The sequence below is a fragment of the Scylla paramamosain genome, chromosome 19, assembly GCF_035594125.1.
Source record: "Scylla paramamosain isolate STU-SP2022 chromosome 19, ASM3559412v1, whole genome shotgun sequence".
NCBI lineage: Eukaryota > Metazoa > Arthropoda > Malacostraca > Decapoda > Portunidae > Scylla > Scylla paramamosain.
Window position 1 is genome coordinate 17,907,668 of NC_087169.1, and position 23,817 is coordinate 17,931,484.

At 45.4% G+C, this 23,817-nt stretch overlaps 1 protein-coding gene across 14 annotated transcripts in view; it reads right to left on the bottom strand.

Annotated features, from left to right (window-relative positions):
* Positions 1-23,817, bottom strand: part of LOC135109812 (protein madd-4-like) — a 58,526-nt gene that overhangs the window by 15,335 nt on the left and 19,374 nt on the right. For all 14 annotated transcript variants that reach the window (XR_010272911.1, XR_010272910.1, XR_010272909.1 and 11 more), the window contains exons 4-16: positions 22,027-22,171; positions 21,639-21,768; positions 19,607-19,808; positions 19,285-19,465; positions 18,847-18,958; positions 7,856-8,047; positions 6,483-7,027; positions 5,987-6,174; positions 5,137-5,292; positions 3,938-4,180; positions 3,108-3,306; positions 886-1,035; positions 199-395 (exon numbers count right to left, since the gene is read on the bottom strand). Coding sequence is in view for 11 of the 14 variants with exons in the window: in XM_064021526.1 (XP_063877596.1) it covers positions 199-395; positions 886-1,035; positions 3,108-3,306; positions 3,938-4,180; positions 5,137-5,292; positions 5,987-6,174; positions 6,483-7,027; positions 7,856-8,047; positions 18,847-18,958; positions 19,285-19,465; positions 19,607-19,808; positions 21,639-21,768; positions 22,027-22,171 (2,640 nt within the window). In the remaining 3 variants the exon portion in view is untranslated. The remainder of the gene's footprint in view (positions 1-198; positions 396-885; positions 1,036-3,107; positions 3,307-3,937; positions 4,181-5,136; positions 5,293-5,986; positions 6,175-6,482; positions 7,028-7,855; positions 8,048-18,846; positions 18,959-19,284; positions 19,466-19,606; positions 19,809-21,638; positions 21,769-22,026; positions 22,172-23,817) is intronic.

A 23,817-nucleotide genomic window follows, 5' to 3' on the forward strand; every position in this document is an offset into this window, starting at 1 on the left:
GTATTGCAGTGAGCAGCTGCAACAGAAGTCTTTACTTGTTACAGTCCATACAATCCTGTCCACCCACCATCCTTATCAATCTCCAATTCCCTCCATCCCTTCTCTTTCTCAGGCACTGCAACACACTATACGTCCTTCATATGGAGACTTTTTTTTAACTAAGCAGCACTCCACCCCTCAAACCCAACACACAATCACCTTGAATGGTCCCTCTCTGAATTGCTCCAGCTGGCTGTGGGGAGGCATGGCATCCTGGTGGGCTGTCTCAGACTCTGTGCTGCCCTGTCCCTGGGAGCCTCTGTGTCCCTTGGTGCCCTTGTTCCGGCGCCGACCCTTGCGTCTCCTGCCTCGGGATCCCTTGTTGGACTTGGTCTTCCTCACTGGCCACTCTGCTTCTGGAAGGATAAGAAGAGGTCACCAATGAACCAAAGATTTATGTAACCCCCACACATTATTATTCTAATCCTACTTGTGTTGTGTGTAGGTTATTTGCAACATATACAAGCAACAGTTTTTGTGGTCTAATTAACACACATGGTACAAGAAGAATCATCCATGTCACCATAATATATTGCTCTATGTACTGTATAGAAGTGATATTTGTGCATACCAATTATTTAGCATTCTCATACAATAGGACAAATGTATATCTGCTCTATAAAGGATATAAGTTTTTAGAGGACATAACAAATATTTAGATTTCATTAATAATTGTTAATAGTTAATACTTATAAAAAACTGCAAAACAACATTTACATTCACAAGCATTGGGCCACATTCAAGTTCCTACAAACTGGATTAATAGGCCAACAAAATGAAGCTCTAGTTATTATGTACATTAACAATCTTATAATTCTACTAAAAGAGAAGCTGGTGTGCACTCACCAGAGCCATGTGCAGAGCCCCTGACAAACTCCCTGCCAGGGCTCACCTCATTGGGAGACCTGCCATGGGAGGGAAACTGGCCACCTGAAGACTCGTTGGCATGAGAGGTTGGCTTGACAGCAAGAGTTATGTTGGCTTCTAAGTCCCCGGCTGGAAAGGTGCAAGTTGTAATGTGTGAGGGAAAGATGGTTGGGTGATCTTACTAAATAATTATGATGACAGGGACTGGGTATTTCTATTTTTATTGAGTACTTAACATTTACTCATGTATTTCTTTTACTGCTAGCTACTTAAAAGATGAACTAATAGTTTTAATAATTTTCATCAACAATAACCCATGTGAATGCTAAGTGACACTAATACAGCTGTATACCAATTTTGGCAAGAACCAAACTGGAAAGTATGAATGCAATGTCCCTTCAGCTGTCTCCCACTCCCAGGAATGAAATTAGAATTGAAATAATTTGCAGACTTAGTTGTCATTTATACAATGATGTTATGACTGAAAACTAAGTTAAAAGTACAGTAAAATCCCTCTTATCCAGCATTCAAGTATCCGGCAGCTTCAAGTATCTGGCACATTTTTCCCCGAGCCTTAAAATCAATAAAAAATCAATGTGTACTCATAAAATCGATTAAAATTCCCGCGCGAGTCATACTTTGTCCCCTCGCCATCAGAGCACACTGCTTCGCGCCACCCGCAGCCCACTGCACTGTGTTTACTCAGTGACTCAGTTCCGCGTGTGCACTGTTTATTGCCTGACACCTTCATCATGCCTAAAGTTGTAGAAAAGAGGAAGCGTGTTGTGCTTACACTTAAGCAGCTGATCAGATCAGCTGCTGATTAAGATCAGCTGATCTTTGTTATGGTAAGATGCGTGAGTGTAGGGTGGTGATTGTGGACATAATTTCACTTCTATTCAAGTATCTGGCAATATTCAAGTATCTGGCATGTCGGCAGTTCCGTTGATGCCGGATAAGAGGGATTTTACTGTATTTCTTTTCTCTTTTCTGGAATGGCATTATCTTTTTACATACATAAAAAAAAGCAACATCCACGAGTTTCATTTGTCAGGATGCGGCCCCATGATACATGTACAGACTTCAGAAGAGCTTAAGAAGACAGATTTGCTTATATGCAAGGGCTCACATGGATTGTAAAGGTTATCAATACTTCAGTCTGAGTCTGGCATCAAAGTGGAAGTATAATCAATGCTACTATATGGGGCATACTGGTCATGGTAGTGACAGCAAAGGCAATCATTATGTAAAATGACTACACAAGTGTATACAGGTAAGACAAGTACAGTGAAATGGGAGGACATAGTGCCAGAATACATGAAAGGGTTGAGAGAAGGCATTAGGGCAAGCAAAGAGGGAAACGGAAGGACAGGAATAAGAAATTTTTCTGTACGAGTTGGCCATTCCCTGGAGGAGAACTTGGGAACAGCATCAAATAAAGATGGACAGATAAATGTAGGTATTTGGTGGTTGTATGTGGAATACTAACATTAAAATGTTCTGAAGACCACTTGCACACAAGTCTAAGTTCACTTGTATGTTATGAAGAGTGACCAGAATGAGAAACATGCCAGTCTGTAAATAACTACTGGAGGAGGGGAGAGCTTGATGATGTTGGGTACCATTCATTGGTTTTTGAATCATGGATGACACACTAGGGTATCTGGGCTGCCCTGAGGACACTCACCAGTCCTACACGGCTCACCGTCATTCTTGTACATGGTGAGCACCAAGAGGCAGCCAGCTAGAGACTTGTTGGTGGGGTGGAGCTCCTCTATGGGAAGGAGCTCTGAGCCCCGTGTACAGTACAAATTGTGTATACACACACACACACACACACACACACCATAACTGAACACAGTTCATCATGGAGACATCTTGTTTAAATGTGAATATTTGGACTCCCAATTGCTAAACTTAATATTTTTTGCACACATGCCGTATCAAATAGTCCTTAGTTGCAGAATGTCAGTCAGTACTCAATATCAAGATATGTGCATCAGCAAAATGCAATTTTCTAAAACTGAATGTTGTCTGGCATAAGAGGCCACCTTTAGAAAACTACCAATAAAAGTTAAGCTTGTTCAGGTGTATGAAACTTACAAAGACCTTTAATATACAAGGCAACTTTATATCACAGTAAAAAAAGTACGCTTAACTGAACAGCCTCAGTAATCACCAGTGCACAGCACAGGACTCACCTTTACACACATACACTCCGGCGTCGGGGAAGCGCACCTCTCTGATCTTTAGGACCCCTCGCGGCGTAGTTCTGATGGGACCCTTCTTGCCTACCCGCCGCCCGTGACGCCACCAAGTGATGAGGGATCGGTTGAAGTTCCTGACAGGGCACTTCACCTTCAGCTTGACGCCCCTGAACACTGCCGCCTTGCCGCCAACCTGTCACAAATACAGTAGGAGCTCTAATATCAAGAATCCCATGGACTGCTATGGTCGTCCTTTGGCTCGTATTCAGAAACGCTTTGCTCTCTCATCACGACGATTTTCAAAGGCCACATAGATGATTAGCCGGGCTCTCAAGACTGTTTCTCCTGTTACTAATGTAGAATTAAATCCTGTTTATCTGTCACTAGAAGCATAATAACACCCTTGAAAACCTGCGTAACTTCAACTGGAGCTTTTGAAAATGTTATGATCCTTTGTTAATTTACAGACCACAGGGGAAAAAAAATATTAACATGAAAAAAAAAAGTTAATGATGTGTTTTTCAAGCTACTGACTACCTACTGCCGCTGGGACTTATAACAGCATAACAGCTTCGTAATTTGTATTGGCAAGTGAAGGTAAAAATGCTCGCCGCTGTACCTCAATGATGGTTAACATTATCCAGGAAAGAAATTCTAGAAAAGATTCTAATATAAGAACAGTGTTAAAGGTCTCGAAACTCTCTAAGGAACGATAACAACTGCCAATAACTAGTTCAATAAACGTGATCTTCAACAACACATGATCCTCAACCAGTCAAGCACACCCCTCGCTTCACATAAATATGTCATATATCATTCCTTACCTTCAGCGTGAGCTTGTTGGACAGGTTGCTCTGAACAAAGTCCTGATAATCCTGTGACTTGATAACTGCCTTTTTCGTGTTTCCCCGCCCCATGCGACAGGCTCTCTGGTTGCACTTCCTGACGACGCGAGGCTTCACGCTGGGACATTCCCCCTGGGGCCGCTCCTCGGACTGCCCCTGCGCCCTGATCTGCTGGCACTGAAGCGTTCGGGTCTTCACACCGCCACCACACGAAGCAGAACACTGGAGGGGATGAAACGGTACTTAAACATTCACCTCATTTCCATTCTTAGCATTCAAAGCACTGTAAAGAAATGCATGGACACCAGAAAGAAGGAAAGGGTAGGTGAATAATTAGTGTTGATCTTTCTGAGCTATGCATAACTACGTATTTAAGAAACTGTAGTACAAAGGTGGATATAGGGAAATGTTGAAAAACAGTAAAAGGGTTAATGAGGACTCAAATTTTCTCAGTGTCCTTTAAGTGATTTACGGGTCTTTTTAAGAATGTCTACAGAAAGCCACCTACAGGCATTTCTTAGTATCCTGTCCCTAATCAGAGGCTTGAATCAAAGATCGGTTTCCGCTGCCTTATCGCTGACCGAAGACAGTGAATCAAACTGAAAGTACTGTGTGTTTTTAGTGATCTTTACTACTACTACTACTACTACTACTACTACTAGTACTAGTACTACTACTACTACTACTATTACAGTAAAATCCCTCTTATCTGGCATTCGAGTATCCAGCAGCTTCAAGTATCCGGCACATTTTTCCCCGAGCCTTAAAATCAATAAAAAATCAATGTGTACTCATAAAATCGATTAAAATACCCGCACGAGGCATACTTTGTCCCCTCGCCACCAGAGCGCACTGCTTCGCGCCATCCGCAGCCCACTGCACTGTGTTTACTCAGTGACTCAGTCCCGCGTGTGCACTGTTTATTGCCTGACACCTTCATCATGCCTAAAGTTGTAGAAAAGAGGAAGCGTGTTGTGCTTACACTTAAGCAGCTGATCAGATCAGCTGCTGATTAAGATCAGCTGATCTTTGTTATGGTAAGATGCGTGAGTGAAAGGTGGTGATTGTGGACATAATTTCACTTCTATTCAAGTATCCGGCATGTCGGCCGTCCCGTTGATGCCGGATAAGAGGGATTTTACTGTACTACTACTACTAGAACAGACTACGACACTTACATTGGACCAGCTTCCGGGCACCCACTCAGGCAGGCAGTCCACATAGTTGCAGTGCTGGATAGCGAGTTGGGGAGGCTGAGGGCACAGGCTGTCTGGCACCTCGACAGTGTTCGTTCCTCCTCGAGTCACTTCATGAATGCACTTCACATCCCGCCTCTGTGAAACATTAGCACGGGAGAGTGTTATGATGTTGTATTTTACTTATTTACTCTTATATTGCAAGATCTATGTATCAGGAGACTTAAATGGTTCAAGTATATGCGATTGAAAAGATGGTAACGTCAATGGAGATTCTTGAAGTGAAAAAAATGGATTTGTATATGCTTTCTTATACTCCTCCTGAACCTAAAAACGGAAACAGCTTACATAATTATGTAATGTACATTTCTAAAATCATACACCGGATTGATTTTTAAAAACGAAGTACATTGGATCTCAAAAACATCGGTGCATAATTTGGGTGAAACATTTTGAACCACAGTAGAAACTAAACTGAAATATTTGTTTCGTACCTACCACACCCTGACTTGATGTAAAACAACGACTACAACACTGCACCTCGTTCCGTGTAGGGCAGCAATATAATATGATACCTGTGACGTTACCATTACATCTGACAGGGGCATGATACTGCTAACTGCCAGTAATTTTATTAGAGTTCCTTTCACGACCCTCTGACTCATTAGCCTAGTCACCTAGTGGGTCGGAGCTTCGGAACTAGTCACGTCCAGGCATACCAACCCTCCCATAACACCCGAGTGATTATTTGGTAGGCAAGGAATTTCTGTACATAGATACTTTTGAGATCCTCCCAGAAAGTTGACTGGTAAAACGGCGTTGAAGGACTCACCTGTATGCCTCCCCCGCACGGCTTGTTGCACGGCCCGAACTCTGAGATGTTCCAGCGTGGAGGGCACGGCTGGTCGTTGCATGTGCGGGTTATGACATCCGGCCGTATCTGGGAGTCACAGAGCTGAGGCTGTACGATCTTTTTGTCTGAAGTTCTGATACACTTAACCACTGACTCCTGTACTCCGCCTGCAGCCCGGCGTTACGGAGATGAGCGGAGCGCGAGGGGCAGGGCAGGGCAGGGCGGATCCAACACGCAGCAAACACACATAATATCGAGGAGAAATATTTGTAAGAAAATGTATTGCTGAATAAGGGAAAAGTTAATTATACATATAATTACAGATAAAGAAGTTTCTCTGTGCATTACGTAAAGGCTACCAAAAATTAGCATGCCTCTTAAGTTAAGGAAATGTGGAGAAATGGATAATGTGTCAAATATTGATAAACACGAGTCAGTTGTTCTGTGACGAAGGAAATTTCAGGCTGGGACTTACCTAGACACGAGGCGCTGCAGAGGCCGAAGCCAAGGGTGGTCCACTTGTAGGTGTGTGGGCCAGCGGTGTCCTCCTCCGTCACGTGGTAATATCCTGGGTATTCTTCGTTCCTCCTCCTCACGTCGATCTCTATTGAATTCATATCCTTGTGCTGAGGAGTCGCCGAATAGCTCCTGCTGCCGTGGGGGACTTCCAAGGAGTCGAACAGGTCGATGGATGTGTACTCGCCAGGGTACAGCAGCACTGGATCTCCACGGGGTTTGGTATCACCGGGGGCCTCGTAGGAGTGCAACCCCGGGTGTGGGTCGTTGTAGGCCTGCGCTTGTGGCACTTCCGTATCTTGATTTGATGACTTCGACTTTGGAGTTTTCGAAGCTCCGTCCATGTCCTCCTCGTCTTCATTGACCAGGCGGGGGAGGAAGGGCGTCTCATGGATCCTTCTGTCCCTGCTTGAGCTGTCGTCCATGTCCTCGTCTTCGTCCTCCAGCCTGATGACAGGACGGTGATGTGCCGCGTCGCTCACCTCGCCATCAGGAGATTCATGTCTGCAGATTGTTTCACAGGTTAGATTTACAGTCTTGTTGCCCCATTGGTCTTCCAGTGACTCACGTCTCATTATGTTCCCTATCCCCAAAAAAAGTAGCGAGGAATCAGCGAGTGCCAAGAGACAGGTGGGAACTGGGACCTTGCCAAGAGTGAGTTTATTAAATTCAAGCTTCTTGGAAACTTGCCAGGTGGTGTGGGGTCAACCCGTGTGTGTGGCAAAGTCTGGAATCGGGAGGGCAGGGAGTGTGCGCCCGTAAACATCAGTGCAATAAAGGGTTTAAGACAGAAAGTGGGTCTGGTAGCCATTAAGATTCACGGAAGTTAATGGCGAGTAGTATGTAACGGTGCTTACAGTGTGGCTGCCGGCAGGAGGGGACACACTCACCAGACTCTACACGGCCAATTGTTGTACCTGTGAGGGAAGTGAAGGTGGAGCAAAAAGGAAAGCAGAGAGAGAAAGAGGAGAGGGAATGAACACGAAGATATTACTATTCATCTTTCTTGGCCGTGGCTTCCAGTCCCACGCAAGAGTAAATTGGAAAATCCAGTTAAAAAAAAAGTGTATAAAGAAGATATACACATTTTTCAGTAAGAGAGGCTCTGGCCAAGGATAACACAACTGGATAAAAAAAACCCCTCACTGAAGGTGCTATCCATTTTCTTCTTTCTCTTTCCTTTTCTTTTCTCTTATTACCTAAAATTTATACACTGTTCTCTTTGTTTCCTCGGTACATTTATTTTCAAATAGATATGTCCCTATAATGCCCTCCTCCTCTTCTCTGTATGGTTGTTGCAATCTTAGAACTAATGTGTAAGTGTTACGTCACCTGGTCATGGCGTCTGGGCAGGGCGGCATGACGCAGCGCTGGGTGTCTGGCGGCCGCACCCCGGGACACTGCTTCTTTGGGAGCTCGGCGACGGTGCGGGAGAATTCCAGGAAGATCTTGCACGTGACGGAGCGTGTTCTGACGCCCTCTCCGCACGTGACGCTGCAGGCGCTCCAGTTCCCATTTATGAACCTGTGTGGGTGAGGAGAAGGTCTTAGATTTAAAGTAAACGACATACAAGAAATCGGACACATTAAATAGAAATAGACACACAGAATTGTCGTGAAGGAAAAAGTTTCTCTCTCTCTCTCTCTCTCTCTCTCTCTCTCTCTCTCTCTCTCTCTCTCTCTCTCTCTCTCTCTCTCTTTCTCATGGCAAGAGGACGTGTGAAGGTGAAGGGCAAGGACAAAGGCCACGAAAAATGATGTGATTGCCAAACACTTGAAAGTAAATTTAGGAAACACCAAAACTGACTGACGGAGAGAGAGACTAAATAAGAGAGATACGTATACTTTCATATCACATACCCATTCAGCACCTAACTAAACACCGTCATGATTTGGGACAGGGAATGACGGATATGAACACTTGGGGAGGGAGGAGGCACTGGGAGACGGGGATAACGGGAGAGGAGGAGAAAGGACGAAAAGTTGAGACTCGCGGGATCACGTTTTCATCTGAGAAGAGAAGAGTCACTTGCCTGATTGAATTAAGGTCTTTTATGTCGCTCTTATACCCTTCATGTTTTCCCGCGCGAAGGTGTGTGTGTGTGTGTGTATGTGTGTGTGTGTGTGTTTCTATGCTACACGCCGACTGGTCACCTCAAAGGCACACACAAAGAGAAAAAGGCGTCCATCGGGGTTGACAAGCGGTCTCCGGAAGAGTTTGTCGGCCTGAAGAATGACGACACTTATCTTCCAGTCGATATCCAAGAGAGACGGACTCCCCCCTCCTCGTCCTTTTCGCTTTCTGACAAAAGGACGCGATGAAGGCCTTCTGAGATGATTAAGAACGACTACGACTTACGGTGGACATTAAGATCGTTTGGACACTCAGCTGGATAGACAGACAGACAGATTTATTGACCACAAAGTCATATATCACAGATCATTCAAGTGCTACCACAGTACTATTAAGAACACTCAGATATAAGCCTGGTGATGAAAACGCAAAACTGTCTTTTTTTTTTTTGTCTGAAGATTAAAACTTTTCTATGCTGTCAAAATAGTTTATCACTTTCATTACTTTTTTCATGCATTTTTTATACCGTGTTAATTTTCCCAATATTGCATCAGAACTTATAAGCATTACTGACCATCACACTCCTCTCACACACGTATAACATATGACTAAAACTTCCAGGCTCCACTCGTTAAGTTCCCTCGACACTTCCTCACCGTGTCCTTCAAGGCTTTACAGCTTATGCATTAAGTCAGCACATTGTCTGCAAGGTTTAGGTTACGAAGGATGAGCAGAACGAGCCTTGGGATTTATGAGTTTGCTACCGCCATAAAAAAGAAAACAAAAACAAGCAGGAGAAAGATTGAGAAACTATTGAGTAAGAGTCAATCCCTGGAGCTGCCGTTACGAAGGTCGTATAATCGAGTAACGCATTCATATCTGCACCCGCATCATCAACACCACAGTTTGATGCTCCATAAAACCTGCACTCGAGGACTCACGTGAATTAAAGGCAAGTATAGGTCATTCCAGCCACGCCCGAGATAGGAGCGGGAAGACCACACGACCACCACCACCACCACCACGAAACTGCAGCGCGATCATGATTAATGGACTTACATTTTCCACTGCTTACATTCCCTCAGTTCTGCCGCGGATTCCAACCTGATGGGGATTCTATTTCTCATTCCGTTTCATCCGCCACCACGCAGCTGATCACGAAGATGGATTGAGCCTGATCGCCCTGGCCCGTACCTCGCCTCACCTCGCCTCCCCTCGTCTCCCCTTGCCTCGCCTCGCCCTCCAGACACAAGGTGGTTTAGATCTCCCCTCGCCTCGCCTCGCCCTCCAGACACAAGGTGGTTCAGAGTTTACTGAGGGAGAGTCCGAGGAAAGCCGTCGCCAGGATAAATATTGATCACTTGTCTCAATTTCCTTAACGCATAACAGGGACAAATTTTCCTTCATTCTCTCTCTCTCTCTCTCTCTCTCTCTCTCTCTCTCTCTCTCTCTCTCTCTCTCTCTCTCTCTCTCTCCCCCCTTTGTTACTCCCATTTTCTTCTCTTCTTTCCTTCCTCCTTATTTTTATCCTCAGTTCCTCATTCGTACTCACTATCATATTATCTCTTCCTTCTTTATTTACATTCTTCTTTCCTTCCCTCCTTTTAATCTTTCCTTTTCTCTCCCTTTTCGCATTTTTTCCGTTTTCTTCTCGTTTTTTACATCCTTCTTACTTCTCTCCTCCTTTCCTCCCCCTAATCCTCACTTCCTATCATATCCTTGCCTTCCTCCGCCTTTCCATCCTCTTTTCCTTCCCTCCTCCTCTCCCACAAGGCGTCGTGGTTAAGTCTACCGGTGGTCCAGAGAATTCCGGGGTTTTCGCTTCAGAAGAATAACTTTGACGATTGCGAAAGTGGGGCCGAGATGAATCCTGGTGCCGGGAAGGTGGAGGTGTGGCGGCACTCTTGGCAGGAATCCCGTGCTGGTCGTCTTCTCCACCACCTCCTCTATCTCCTCCTCCTCCTCCTCCTCCTCCTCTTATTACTCCTGGCGCCGTGTCTTAACTATTCATCTTCCTCTTCCTTCTGCTTCTCTCTCTCTCCTTCCTTCTATCCTCGTCTCATCTTTGTCGTCTTTCTTTTGATGTTTCTCTCCTCTCTTCACATCTTCCCTGTCCTTCTGCTGCTTCTCTCTCTCTCACTCCTTCCTCCTCTTCTCTCATATTCGCCTTCCTCCTGCTGCTTCTCGATCCCTCCTTTCCTCTCATCATAGTCGTCATCCTCCTCCTGCCGGTGACGCCCTTGCTGTCTCCGCTGCCTCTGTTATTGCCATTCCTGTTGGGTAAGATCTTGCCGCCTCGCTGTGCCGTGCTGCTGAGGTCCGTGTAATCACCTCCTCCCTCCGCTACTCACTTTGACATGAATATAATAGAGGTTGGTGAAGAAAAGGACTCTGCAGGAAGCCATGTTAAGAAGACCAACGAATATGTGAATGTTTTAAAATTTTCTTGGCGTTAGGATTTTTTTTTTCTGAAGATGTATGGACGTAAGGAAAAGAGAGGAGAGGAAGAACAACAGTGTTAATATTAGAAGAGAGGAGAAATGAAGAGACACGGTGGTAATATAAACAAATAAAAGAGAAAAGTGACAATATGAAAGAAGGAAGAGAAAAAAAGAAGGAAAGAGAGATTAAGAGAGACACGAAGATGATAATAAGAAAAGAAGAGAAAGGAAGGGAGGACACTGTGATAATATTAAAGAAAACGGGAGAAGGTGCAAAAATGAAAAGATAGTGACAATATTAGAAAAGAAAAAGAAAAAAAGGAAGAATGAGAAAGTAAGAGAGACACGAAGATGATAATAAAAAAGAAGAGAAAGGAAGGGAGGTCACTGTGATAATATTGAAGAAAACGGGAAAAGGTGCAAATATGAAGACAGTGACATTATTAGAAAAAGAAAAAGAAGAAAGAATAAGAAAGAAGAGAGACACGAAGATGATAATAGAAAAGAAGAGAAAGGAAGGGAGGACACGGTGATAATATTAAAGAAAACGGGAGCAGGTGCACCTCGCCTCGACAGTAGCCTAACTTTGTGGGTTTTCGTCTGGCGCCAAGAAAACCAGGATTCCATAATGATTTTACAACCAACTCCTCTTTTCTTCTTCCTTCCTTCCTTCCTCCCTCCCTTCCTCCTACCCCTGCCCAGTCCCGCCCTACTAACTTAATATCTCGTCCCCCTCCTCCTCCCCATCCGCCTTCTCTGCCTCCTCCTAGTGACGCCACAGTAGATGAGTTTGAGAGGAAGATGAATGGCATAACATTGGTTTACATTCAATGGTCCTTATTCTACTTCCCCCTCCTTAGCATTCATAGTAGTTCAAGTTTACAGTACGTGGCTAAACTTATGAAAAAAAAAGTGGCTATTTCTTTTTTTTTTCCCTTGTATTTATTTATTTATTTTTTATGGAAGCCAACAAGTTATACTACCCCCCCCTTATTCCGAAAACATATCGCCATAAATAATAAAATAACCAACGATAGATAACAAAAATAATAACGTCCAAAGGGAAACTTCTGTCTACTGCCACTAAAATTATATCCTGATTCTCTTCTTTTTTTCCCCCCCTCTCCTTTTTTTTTTTTTTTTATGAGAATAGGCGCCCGTCTTTTATTTTCCTTGATTTTTTCTTGAGGTTGGAATCAAAGGAGGGATGATTTATACCTCGGAGGAAGGACGCTTTAGGCAGACGAGGAGGAGGAAGAGGAGGAGGAGGAGGAGGAGAAGGAGAGGAACGAGATGTAGTTGGAGGGAAATACACAGAGGCAGAGAAGGCAATATAGAGACAAATGACTCGAGCTGAGGAGATGTCGGGGCATAGCAAGATGGTTTTAGTGAGAGAGAGAGAGAGAGAGAGAGAGAGAGAGAGAGAGAGAGAGAGAGAGAGAGAGAGAGAGAGAGAGAGAGAGAGAGAGAGAGAGAGAGAGAGAGAGAGAGAGAGAGAGAGAAAGCCGGCGACAAGGAAGGGAAAAAAGAGAAAAAAAGAAAAAAAACTCCAATCGTCGTCTCAAAACCAATGACAATTATGGGAAAAAGTTGGCCTCCTCCTCCTCCTCCTCCTCCTCCTCCTCCTCCTTCTCTTCCTCCTCCATGCAGGAATGTCTGCATGGACGGGACACTGGCGAGCGGGGGAGGCAACGAGGGGCGCCCTGCCTGACCCACTTCTGTGTCTCGAGGTCCCTAAATGAGGCGTAAACTCCCTCCCCTCCCTTGCCTTCCTGCTTAATTGCTTTTTAACGTCCGGCTTGTGCTGTTACTTCTTTACGTTCCAAGTTACTGCGGCTCACTAAGTAATTGGGGTGTTACTACTACCACCACCACCACTACTACTACTACTACTACTACTACTTCTGCTACTGTCATTGATAATCCACTCGTTTAATGTAATCAGTTCGTTCCTTCATTCATTCATTAGGCAGGGAGGGAGAGAGAGTGAGAAGACTAAATTCCTTCACGTAACCTTCCCTCACCTAACATCTCTTTAGCTTTACTCAACTTTACTGACAACACCTTTCCCTCTGTCCTTCACTCCAGTAACCCAGCAACTTCTTAACTCGCTTCTCCTTGCCTATCTCCAGCCAGTGACACTCCCTAACTCATCGCGTAGCTTAAGTCACTTCTCCCGTCTCCATCCAGCCACTGAAGCAAAGGACTCGTATTACTGGTATCTACTTCCCCTGCTCCTCACATGATACTGGAATCGCGCCTCCTGCTTTTGGCTCCGACCTCGTCCCGCCCCGGAGTATTAAAGCTGCGGAAGGAAGATGAAGACTTGGGGCAGGAGGAGGTGGAAGAGAAGACGTAAAGGGATTTCCAGAAGCACAAGTGATGATAAGGGTTTTAGGGAAATAAGGATGTGTAAGGAAAATATGAAAGATGGAACGAAAATGGTAAAAAGGAGGGATATGAAGGAGTACGTGAAAGAAAACGAGGGGAGAAGAGATAAGGCAAGTCGGAGAGGAGGAGGAGGAAATGCAATAGGCGAAGGAGGAAGAGATGACGAGAATAGGAGGAGAAAGACGTTCAGGAGGAAAATGAGGAGGGAGAACGGCTCAGAAGACTAGGAAATGACGAAAGAGGAAGAGGAGGAGGACTTTGTGGGAGGAAAGGACGAGAAGAGGAAGGACAGACGAAGGTACTGAAGGAGTCAAGTGCACACCAAGACGGTTAAACGATGAGGGCGTTCAAGGTATAAAGTTGAAATGAGGCGATTTAAGCGAACGAAATGAATGCCAGGCCGTAGCAGCAGCAGAAGGAAGAGGAGGAGTAGGAGGAGGAGGAGGAGGAGGAGGATCAGCAACAGCAGGAGGGGTCGAAGAGGAGGAGGCACTAGAAGGGAAAGAGCAGGAATGGTAGGAAGGGATGACCAAGAGCAGGGGGGACAGAAGGAGGGGAGGGAGGGAAGAAAGGGGACAGGGAGGGGGGTCTTGGCGCCAGGAGGCCGTCAGAAATGGTGCATCCCAGCCGCTGCGTCGCTATGGGAACCAGGCCTCCTCCTCCTCCTCCTCCTCCGCCTCCGCCATTCGTCGCCATCGCCTCTTCCCACCACCTCCTCCTCCTCCTCCAGTCTCCCTCACACTTCCTCAACACTTCCTCTTCTGCGAAAACACACCCACGTAAAGCAATAACTCTTCTTTTTCTCCTTTTTTTTCAGTCAGAGCCGCTTCCCTCACCCTATGCTTCGATCTTCTTCCTTTCTCACCTCCTATCCCTCCTTTTCCTTCCCCTTCAACTTAAAAAAATCAAGCGTTTCCATGATCTTTACTCTTTCCTTACTCTTTCCTCATGTTCCTCTCCCTCTGCTTCTCTCCATCGTTTCCTCCTGAAGTTTCCCCTCAAGGGTTATGATGAAAAGGAAGCAAAATGAGACCCGAGGATTTTTCATACTTGTTTTCTTTACGAGTATTTGCGAATTCTTCCCCTCCATTGCCTCGCGCTGGTCATGAGACGTGAAGGAAGATGACGATGGAGGGGATAAATTTACTACATTACTCTCTCTCTCTCTCTCTCTCTCTCTCTCTCTCACCCTATACTGGCACTGTGAAATATCACTCGTATGCAAAACCGCCTGACGACAGAAACTTCAACTTCGGGGCCACCGTGACTCCAGGACTGGCACACTTTTCAAGGTCACAGGAAGGATGGCCGGGCGTCTGTCGCGTCCATCTCTTTCCCTTCCCGCAGTCCTCCCTCGACCTAATTTCCCGGAACAACACACGCTGGTGGAACAGAGTAATCCGCCGGCGACACGGAAGGGCGGGCGGAGCAGAGCAGGCAGGGGATCACCGCAAAGAGGATACCGTTAGATGTTTACGCAACACGAGGGATAATAACTTGTTTGCCTGACCGAAGCTTCACGCCAGGCCTCGTCCCGCCGCCACCGCATCAAAGGTCGTGCTGGTGTTAGCGTTTAGAAGCGAGGCAAGGACACCATAGCGGCAAAGCGTCCGGGAAGATTAAGGTAGCAAATGACTGGTGAATTGAAAGCCAGATTACCAGCCACACACACACACACACACACACACACACACACACACACACACACAGACAGACATCGCGGCCATGAAAACTCACGAAAAGTAAAAGAAAAATCCTTGTTTCCTTCTGACTCACCTCCCCGGCCTTTCGCTCTCCCCCTTCCTCCTCTTCCTTCCATCGCGCCGCTCCAGCAGGTCTGTCTCCCCGCCCCTGCCGTGTCCCTGTCCCGCCCTGTCCCGCCACACAAGTAATCGCCCCCGTAAAGAGAAGGAATCGAATGGGTGTTGCTGGTGCGGCGCGGCGGCCCTCTAATCCCAAAGCGGCTTGTATTACTGGGCACTATTCTGTAGCATCTTAGCGCCTTAAGGGACTGTATTCTGAAACACTTCTGCGTCACACCTCCACTACATTCAAAAGGTTCTAGACGAAGTGACACGGGTTTTTAAGGATTTTTTTTATGGTTCTAGTGAAAGATTGTCAAGGTTTCTATGTTATTAGCAGAAGAAAGACGCTTGAGAATTGGCTGATCATCTCTGTGGCCTTTGAAAACAGTCGTGGTGAGAGAATAAAGCGTTTCTGAATGCAGGTTACAGTTTTACTAGACTCTAGTGGAGGTTGTGCGTGTATTCAGTGGGTTTTCATGATTTTAGTGATAGTTTAGCAAGCGTTCGGCACCGTTAATGGGGGAAAAAGTACCCATGAGAAGTCGACTGATCACTGTGGGGGGTTACAAAAATTGTCCTGATGAGAGAATTAAACGTTTAGAAGTACATTATATAGTAAAAAGTTTGTGATGATGATGATGGTGATAATGATGATGATGATGAAGTGTGTGTGTGTGTGTGTGTGTGTGTGTGTATACGTATTACACCTGTCTCTCTATCCATCTATCTGTTTATGTGGATTCCAAGAACTTTCTGGATCAATGGTGTTTTATTAATAGCTTTTTCCCTTGTTTCCTAAGAGGCTTAGGCCCGCTGGGGATTTGTGGCGCCCCGTCGTATCGGGGGAGCCAACGCTGGGCGGCAGGGGAGCAGGGCCAGGCGGGGGACGCGGGGGGGAGCAATGGGAAGAAGAGCTGGGGAGAAGGGAGGAGACGACGACCCAGTGCCAATCTCAAACTATTGATGGGGAAAGAAAAATGGGAAGGGAGAAAGGAAAAGAGCTGAAGGAAGAGGAGGAGGAGGAGGAGGAGGAAGGAGTAGTAGGAGGAGGAGAGGAAGGAGGAGGGGATAGATATAGCGAAAGGAGATATGAAGGAGAGGTAGGGAAGGAAGGAATAACAAAAGGGGACAGTGGCATTGAGAGAGAGAGAGAGAGAGAGAGAGAGAGAGAGAGAGAGAGAGAGAGAGAGAGAGAGAGAGAGAGAGAGAGAGAGAAAGGAAGGAAGCGTCCTGCCACAAACACGAGTCGATATGATACGTCCGCGTTGCGTCCTTGACAAATTGAAGTGGAAATAAGAGAAACAAAACGAGCACAAGAGTAAATCATCAGAGCAACACAAACTTCACTGATGGGGAAGGAAAACAACAACCGCGAGGAGAAACATCGTTAATTCGAACTCAGAAATTTGGTTTACGAGAGAATTATGTATGATCTCTTTATGGTCAAAGAAAGATTCATCCCATTTATAATTCACGTTTTACTTACAATATTATTAATCTAGAGATGGACAGTTACTCGTACGAAAATAACAGTATTCTCTCTTGACTCTAACCGCAGGAAAAAAGTTTTATTATTATTATTATTGTTATCAATGAATTTATTGTATACCTTTTGAAACAATATACTGTCTGTGTAATTGAAGCGACTTGTTCTGCTGGGGATTCGTTAGCTGAAAAATAGATGAAAATAACGAAAATGCATGCTAAAATCCTTTCACTTTCAACATTAAAATTACCCTGAATCCTTTCAAAATATATATACCAATAATATTTCACTTATTTTCCTTTCCCCTCTTATTTTCAGTCGGCGGTTATTCAGGTTAGCGTTGGCCAGTGTATTATCTCCTGCTTTACATCTTTACGGCGCGCGTCTTCCAAGATATCGGAGCATAAATAAAGACCCGGAGCAGCTGTGCGACGTGGCTGCCATCTGGCGGTCTGAGTTTCTTCTGGCGAAAGGAAGTAAGTCCAGGAACACTGCAGCTCTTCCCTGTGTGTGTGTGTGTGTGTGTGTGTGTGTGTGTGTGTCCCTCCCTCGCATGTCCAGTCTAATTTCCGTAATAAACTTACTGGAATAAAGTTATATTACCTAATTTTTACCAATAAGCGAGTTAAACACAAAAATACAATAGTTATCCTTACATTATGGCTTTGTATTGTCAGTAATGATTCATTCCTTCCGTTTTCTTTGGACATAGAACACGCTTTTGTACGTGACGTTAAAATTTAATAATCTTGGGACGGTCCAACACACACACACAACTTATTACAAGACTATCTACATAGATTAATGGCAAGAACAAGGCGTTATCATGCAAAAAACAAACCCTAAGAGCCTTACTCTACCAGACCGACAAAGATAAAGGGGCGGGCGGACAGACGGAGGGACGGAGACAGAGAGGCGCGGTAACACCTCCTCTTAAACTGATTACAACTCCGGTATTTTCCTCCTCACGGCCGGAGAAGTGATTACTTACTCCCCAATCTGCGCCAGGAAGGAGGAAGGAGCGGAGAACGGAGGGAAGGAGGGAGCAGGCGAGGGAAGCAGGCAAGGGAGGAAAGCGGAAAATATGAAAGAAAGAGACATAACTGGAGAAGAATGAATGGGGGTGAAGCGAGGCAAGAATACATGAGGGAAGGGAGAGGAAGGAAGGCGGGAAGGAAGGGAAGGAGAAAAGCTGAAAAGGGAGGAAAGAGGCGAAAAAGAAAATGGTCAGAGAGGGGGAATGAAGGAATAATAGAGAAGTGTGAAGAATACGAGAGAGAGAGAGAGAGAGAGAGAGAGAGAGAGAGAGAGAGAGAGAGAGAGAGAGAGAGAGAGTGTCCCTAGAGGTAACAGGAGAGGCTGATAAACTCTCTGAGAATTGAGGGATTTGGGACTTGCCGTAATGGAGGGAGGGAGAAGGAGAGGAAGCGAGGTAACAGAGAGAGAGAGAGAGAGAGAGAGTCATACCAATATTACGAGGCAAAAGATAAACCATCCTACTGAAGCTTCGAGGTTTCATGCAGCTGGTTCGAACGCCCCGCTTTATTAGTCGTTTCCTGGCTTACGATCTTCAAATAGAAATAAATAAATAAATACCCTACGACACACAAAAGCACACACATAAACTTGAAATACACAAAGAGAAGCGCAATCACTGGAGGACTTGATGCGGACTGAACTTCAATGAGCGAACAGGAGTCATGGAGAAAGAAACAATGCCAGTGACTGATGATAGTGAGGATAGTGATGAATACCAAGGTTCAGATTATCTATTAAGCTTTCTCATTACCATTTCCACTCCCCAAGGAATAATAATCTCTACGAGTGTCTAAATAAGCTTTTCCCACGGAGTTATATGGTGTAGGGCAACATTCTCAATTCACCATCTTACCTTCACTACTTTAATCTGGGTCTAGTGGAAGTTACTGCGAGTTTCCGAGGATATTTTCTTAATTCTAGTAACCATTTAGTAAGTAATCTGCATCGTCATTGGGAAAATCATCCATAAGATACTGATTCATCATACCTGTAGCCTTTGCAAATCATGTTAATGAGAGAACAAGGCGTTACAATATACTGGTCACGGATCTTGCTCCGCTGGCCAGGTCAAAGGTAACACATACTTACGTGGGTTCTGAGGGCACTTGCTGACCTCCGAGGAAGGCCTGTGGGCGAGGCAGGAGCGGCGCCGGGCCCTCTTCGCTGGCTAGGGCGTCCTGCTCCTCCGGCCACCACGGTGCTGATGGGAGAGAGAGGAGAGGGTCAGTGTGTGTGTGTGTAGTTACCAGTTCATCGAATTACTCTTTCATTCACTCATCCATAAATAAATACTGAACTAAATGCACACAACATGTTTGTTCATGGAGACAAAAACCGTGCTGAAAATATTTCACGCCAACATCCCTTTGCTGTTCAATTACCGCCATCAACAATGCATCATCCACGACTATCGCTTGACTTTATGACCACTTCCTTCCAACGAACAGAATGAACGGTCTAATTTCCTACACTAACAGCCATCACATCATGCCCCAGGAGCCACCACAGGGGCGGCGTGGCACTTACGTGTGTAGGGCTGGTGTCTGGGGTGTGCCAGGGTGGAGGGCAGGGGGCAGGCCACTCCGGTGCGGCAGGGGCGGGTGTCGGTGGGACGTAGGGCGTCCTCACACTGCTGGGAGGAGCGCCCCTCGGCATCGCGGCACAGGACTACTCTTGTCTGCACTCCGTCACCACACGTTGTCGAGCACTGAGAGGAGAGAACCACGTGCATGCATACAGTACAGTGTCTTCATAAAAACATTACAAAAGAAGTTGCTACTATAAAAGCCTATCATGGCAGCAATCGTGTCATATGGAAATTCAAGATCTAGACGGTTCACTTCCTCACCTCGGACCAGATGCCATCATACCATCTCGGGCACTTGTGGGGGTTGCAGCCGCGGCGGTGGCGTGGGCGGGGCGGGGCGCAGTTGTGGTCGGCGACGCGCACTACTGACGTGTTCCTCGGCTCAGCGCAGAACACCTCACGCAGCTGGTACCCACCGGAGCCGCAGGACACTGAGCAGGTGCCCCACTCCCCCGTCTGCCACCTGGAGGAGAAGGGTAAGGCTAAAACAAACGACGTGAAGTGAGATAATGAGAGCAATAAGAGAGAGATTGCAACAAGATGGGCAGAAGATGAAACACTAATACAAAATAATACTGAAGGATGTAAAAATAAGAGTGTTTTAACAAATTTCTGCCGCTTCTAACATGGCTAATGGAATGCCTGACTCCAGTTCCACTTATAAAAAATTCTTAAGGGAGAAAAATCCAACTGAATCCGGATCATGGGAAGTCAAGAATTCGAGAAACTCAAGAAACGCACATCTGTTAAGCATTCTGAAGCTTTCCTAGAGAGAGAGAGAGAGAGAGAGAGAGAGAGAGAGAGAGAGAGAGAGAGAGAGAGAGAGAGAGAGAGAACACTGTTTGTCCGGCCATAAATCACTACATAGGAGTGTGTGTGTGTGTGTGTGTGTGTGTGTGTGTGTGTTTTATAAAAGGCGCCATCGCACACACACACATGAAAAAAAAAGGCCAGACAGTCGAGATTTCAAAAAGGTTTTGTGTGTCGATTCCTTTTTGTCTTTTTCCTCGGCGGCGCTTTATGATTCACTGTCTTGAATCTAAATCTGTTAAAAATGTTGTGAAAAATAAATAAAATAGAAAAAAATAAAAAGGGATGACATCAAAATTCACTTTTCACAAATTTTCAAGTACTCAAGTAACACATTCTCTCTCTCTCTCTCTCTCTCTCTCTCTCTCTCCCTCTCTCTCTTAATAACTCAAAATTCATACCATAGTACTACACACATACACACACACACACACACACACGCACGCACGCACAACAACAATTAATAATTTCAGGAATAAAGATATGTATAAAAAAAATGCATTACAGTTTCATGAATTTGCTACCCTGAAGAGAGAGAGAGAGAGAGAGAGAGAGAGAGAGAGAGAGAGAGAGAGAGAGAGAGAGAGAGAGAGAGAGAGAGAGAGAGAGAGACTACGTAAAAATGCAAAAAGTGTTTAGAAGGAAACAAAATTTACTTCAGTCGCCCCCAAAGCCATTCCGTTTTCTGTGAGTGCTGGCGAGTGTTTGCATTGTCGTAAACAACAGCAAGACTTCCTGACTAACGCTGTGTGGTGGCGGGGCGGTGCCTTCCTCGCCGCCACCTCCACCGCCATCCCCTCCCCCCTCCCCCCGCCAAGACCCTGCAGCTTGAGGGAAGATGCGCCAGGGTTGTTGGGTAAAATGATGTGTGTGTGTACTCTATTCGTCTTTCTTTCTTGTATAATCTTATTCTTCCTTTCTGAGATACTGTGTTTTTTTTTGCATGTTATATTATCTACTCTATTTTGTCTTTTTTTTTCGTATTCAGACTCAAAGATGAATTTTTTTCCTTCTTTTTTGGTGCATTATTCTAATTTGTACAGTGTTTCCCCTCTGCACAGTTAAGTACATTTCCTTGTCTGTTTATTATAGGTGAAGCCATGACCTCAATATTCACAAGCCTCTTTCAGTTGCAGGTTTTAATTTTCATACTCCTACACTTTGCCTTTTCCCTTTCCAAATAACTTAGAGTCTTCCTTAGTTTGTCTCTCACTCCCTTTTTTTTAGATAACTGGTTTTCATCCTTTCCACTCCTAAATATTACCATGTCTCTTTTCAAATAACTGCATATAATCTTCCTTAATTTGTTTTTCTCTCCCTTCTTTTTAGATAACTGACTGTCAACTTTCCAGTCCTATATTTTCCCTTTTTCTCTCTTCAAACAACTGCGTATGATCTTTCCTAAGCTGCTTTCATTCCCCTCTTTAGATAACTTATTTTCATCCTTTCCACTCCTATACATTGCTTTTCCTCTCTCACTCACGTGGTGGGGCAGGCGTGAGGGTTGCAGGTGAGGATGGCGGGCACGGGTCTGGAGGATGGATCACACAGGTCCTCCGACACCCGCCGGCCGCTGCTCTCCTCCTCACACACCGCTGACAGCATCTGGTAGCCTGGGTGAGGAGTATCAGACTTGCCATCAAACTTGTTACATCCTTTACTGTTATTCATTCCTAAAGTGTAGCGGTGGTTTAATTATTCAATTACGTATTCGCTCCTCCGTCTACTGACATCCACTTTTTAATTCATACATCCACTTGTTTATCAATTTACTTTATCATTCATCATCAAATCTACTCCCTCACTCAGCTATTTATCTCCAGAACACGCTCCTTAATCATTCGCTCTTAATTCATCTCCCTCCCACTCACCTCCCCCGCAGGACGCCGAGCAGGAGCCACTGGCACGCTTGTTCCAGTTGTAGGAGGGCTTGTTGCAGGAGCTCCCGTCGCCCCCGCACACGCCGCACTTGTCCACCTCCCGCTGCGAGCCCAGAACGAGGTCACAGCCAACTTTCTGTAAGAGGAAGAGAAGGAAAGTAGGTGAGGAGGTCGGCGAGATTGTGTGTACGTGTGTTGCTGCTGTACCGTACGTGTGTGTGTGTGTGTGTGTGTGTGTGTGTGTGTGTGTGTGTGTGTTTCCTTGATCAGTCTTTTTATTTTCATCTCACGCTGTACACTTTTATGAATGTGTATAAGCTACTGAACAAAATAGTGTACGTTTCTAGCTACTGTTTTTTCTTCTTTCTTACTCAACCTTTCCATTTTCATCTCACTCTCTATACTTTTATAAATTTATCAGTCTACGAAGCAAAATGTAGCTTTTCTTTTCAGACGCTAATCACTCGCTTTCCTCAGTGTCATTCATCCTTACCGTTGGACACACACACACACACACACACACACACACACACACACACTACTAGACAGACGCGCCACCTCCAATACACTTCACCAAAGCTCCGATGCGTCTTGGACAAGTGTGCCATAGAGAAATTTACACCAGGAGACGAGACACCATTTAATTTTATGACAGTAACAGGAACCTACGGCGTTATCTTCTTGTTTGAGTGACTGAGTAAGGCTGGTAAGGCGTTCGGTGTTGTCAGCCACGCAAGACTCAGCACGCGACAGTGAACGGAGGCTCGAGGCATAATGGACCTTTGACTTATTGTTTACCGATCACAATTTCTCCCTCGATTTATCTCGCCCGTTCAATAAATCATTTCCTCAGTCCTTCCTTCCTCTCTTTTTCTCTCCCTCCATCTTTTTCCCTCCCGGCGTGAGAGGGAGAGAAAAATCGGTCCGCCCCTTAAGCTGACGCACATACGAGCCTCCGTCTGAAGCAGGAACCCCTCGAATTTAACACAGAAAATGGATCGTAGCAGCGCCAGGGAAGGGAGAGGTAAAAAAAAAGAGAGAGAAAAAAAAAAAAAAAAACGGCAGCGGCGGCAGTCTTCTTCATTTAGACGTCTGTGATTGGTCGATGCTGATGTAAACAAAGCAGGTGATTCATCAGCTGCTGGGGCGGGAAACTGGTCATCATTGGTGGATCTCTGGCACCGAGGCAAAGGAGAGGGAAGAGAAGTATGTTGAGGAAGAGGAGGAGGCAGACGAGGCGGAGGAGGAGGAGGAATTAAAAGATTTGTTTGTTTATGTACATATCATCATCTCCTATCTCTCTATTCATCCCATTATTCTTCTTTCAATTTCTTCACCTTTATATCTTTCATCTCCTGTGACTCATTCCTCCTCCTCCTCCTCTTCCTCCTCCTCGCCTAATGAAGAGTTCATTGTTTATCATCGCCTGTCGATACAAAAGAAAAAAAGAAGTGTGTAAAAAAGGTGTGTTAAGACAAAAGCTAATTTGCATACGAAGGCTGAGAGAGGGAGAGAGGAAGGGAGGGAAGGAGAAAGGAAGGAGAGGAGGGAGGGAAGGAAGGAGATTGAAAATATTCTCCCTAAGGTCAGCTATGAAGCGAGGTAATTAAGCATCACCTCTCTCTCTCTCTCTCTCTCTCTCTCTGCTAAATCAGTTCTGGTGGTGATGTGTGTGTGTGTGTGTGTGTGTGTGTGTGTGTGTGTGTGTGTGTGTGTGTGTGTGTGTGTGTGTGTGTGTGTGTGTGTGTGTCGCGCGGCGTTGGTAACACTCAGGGATTAAGG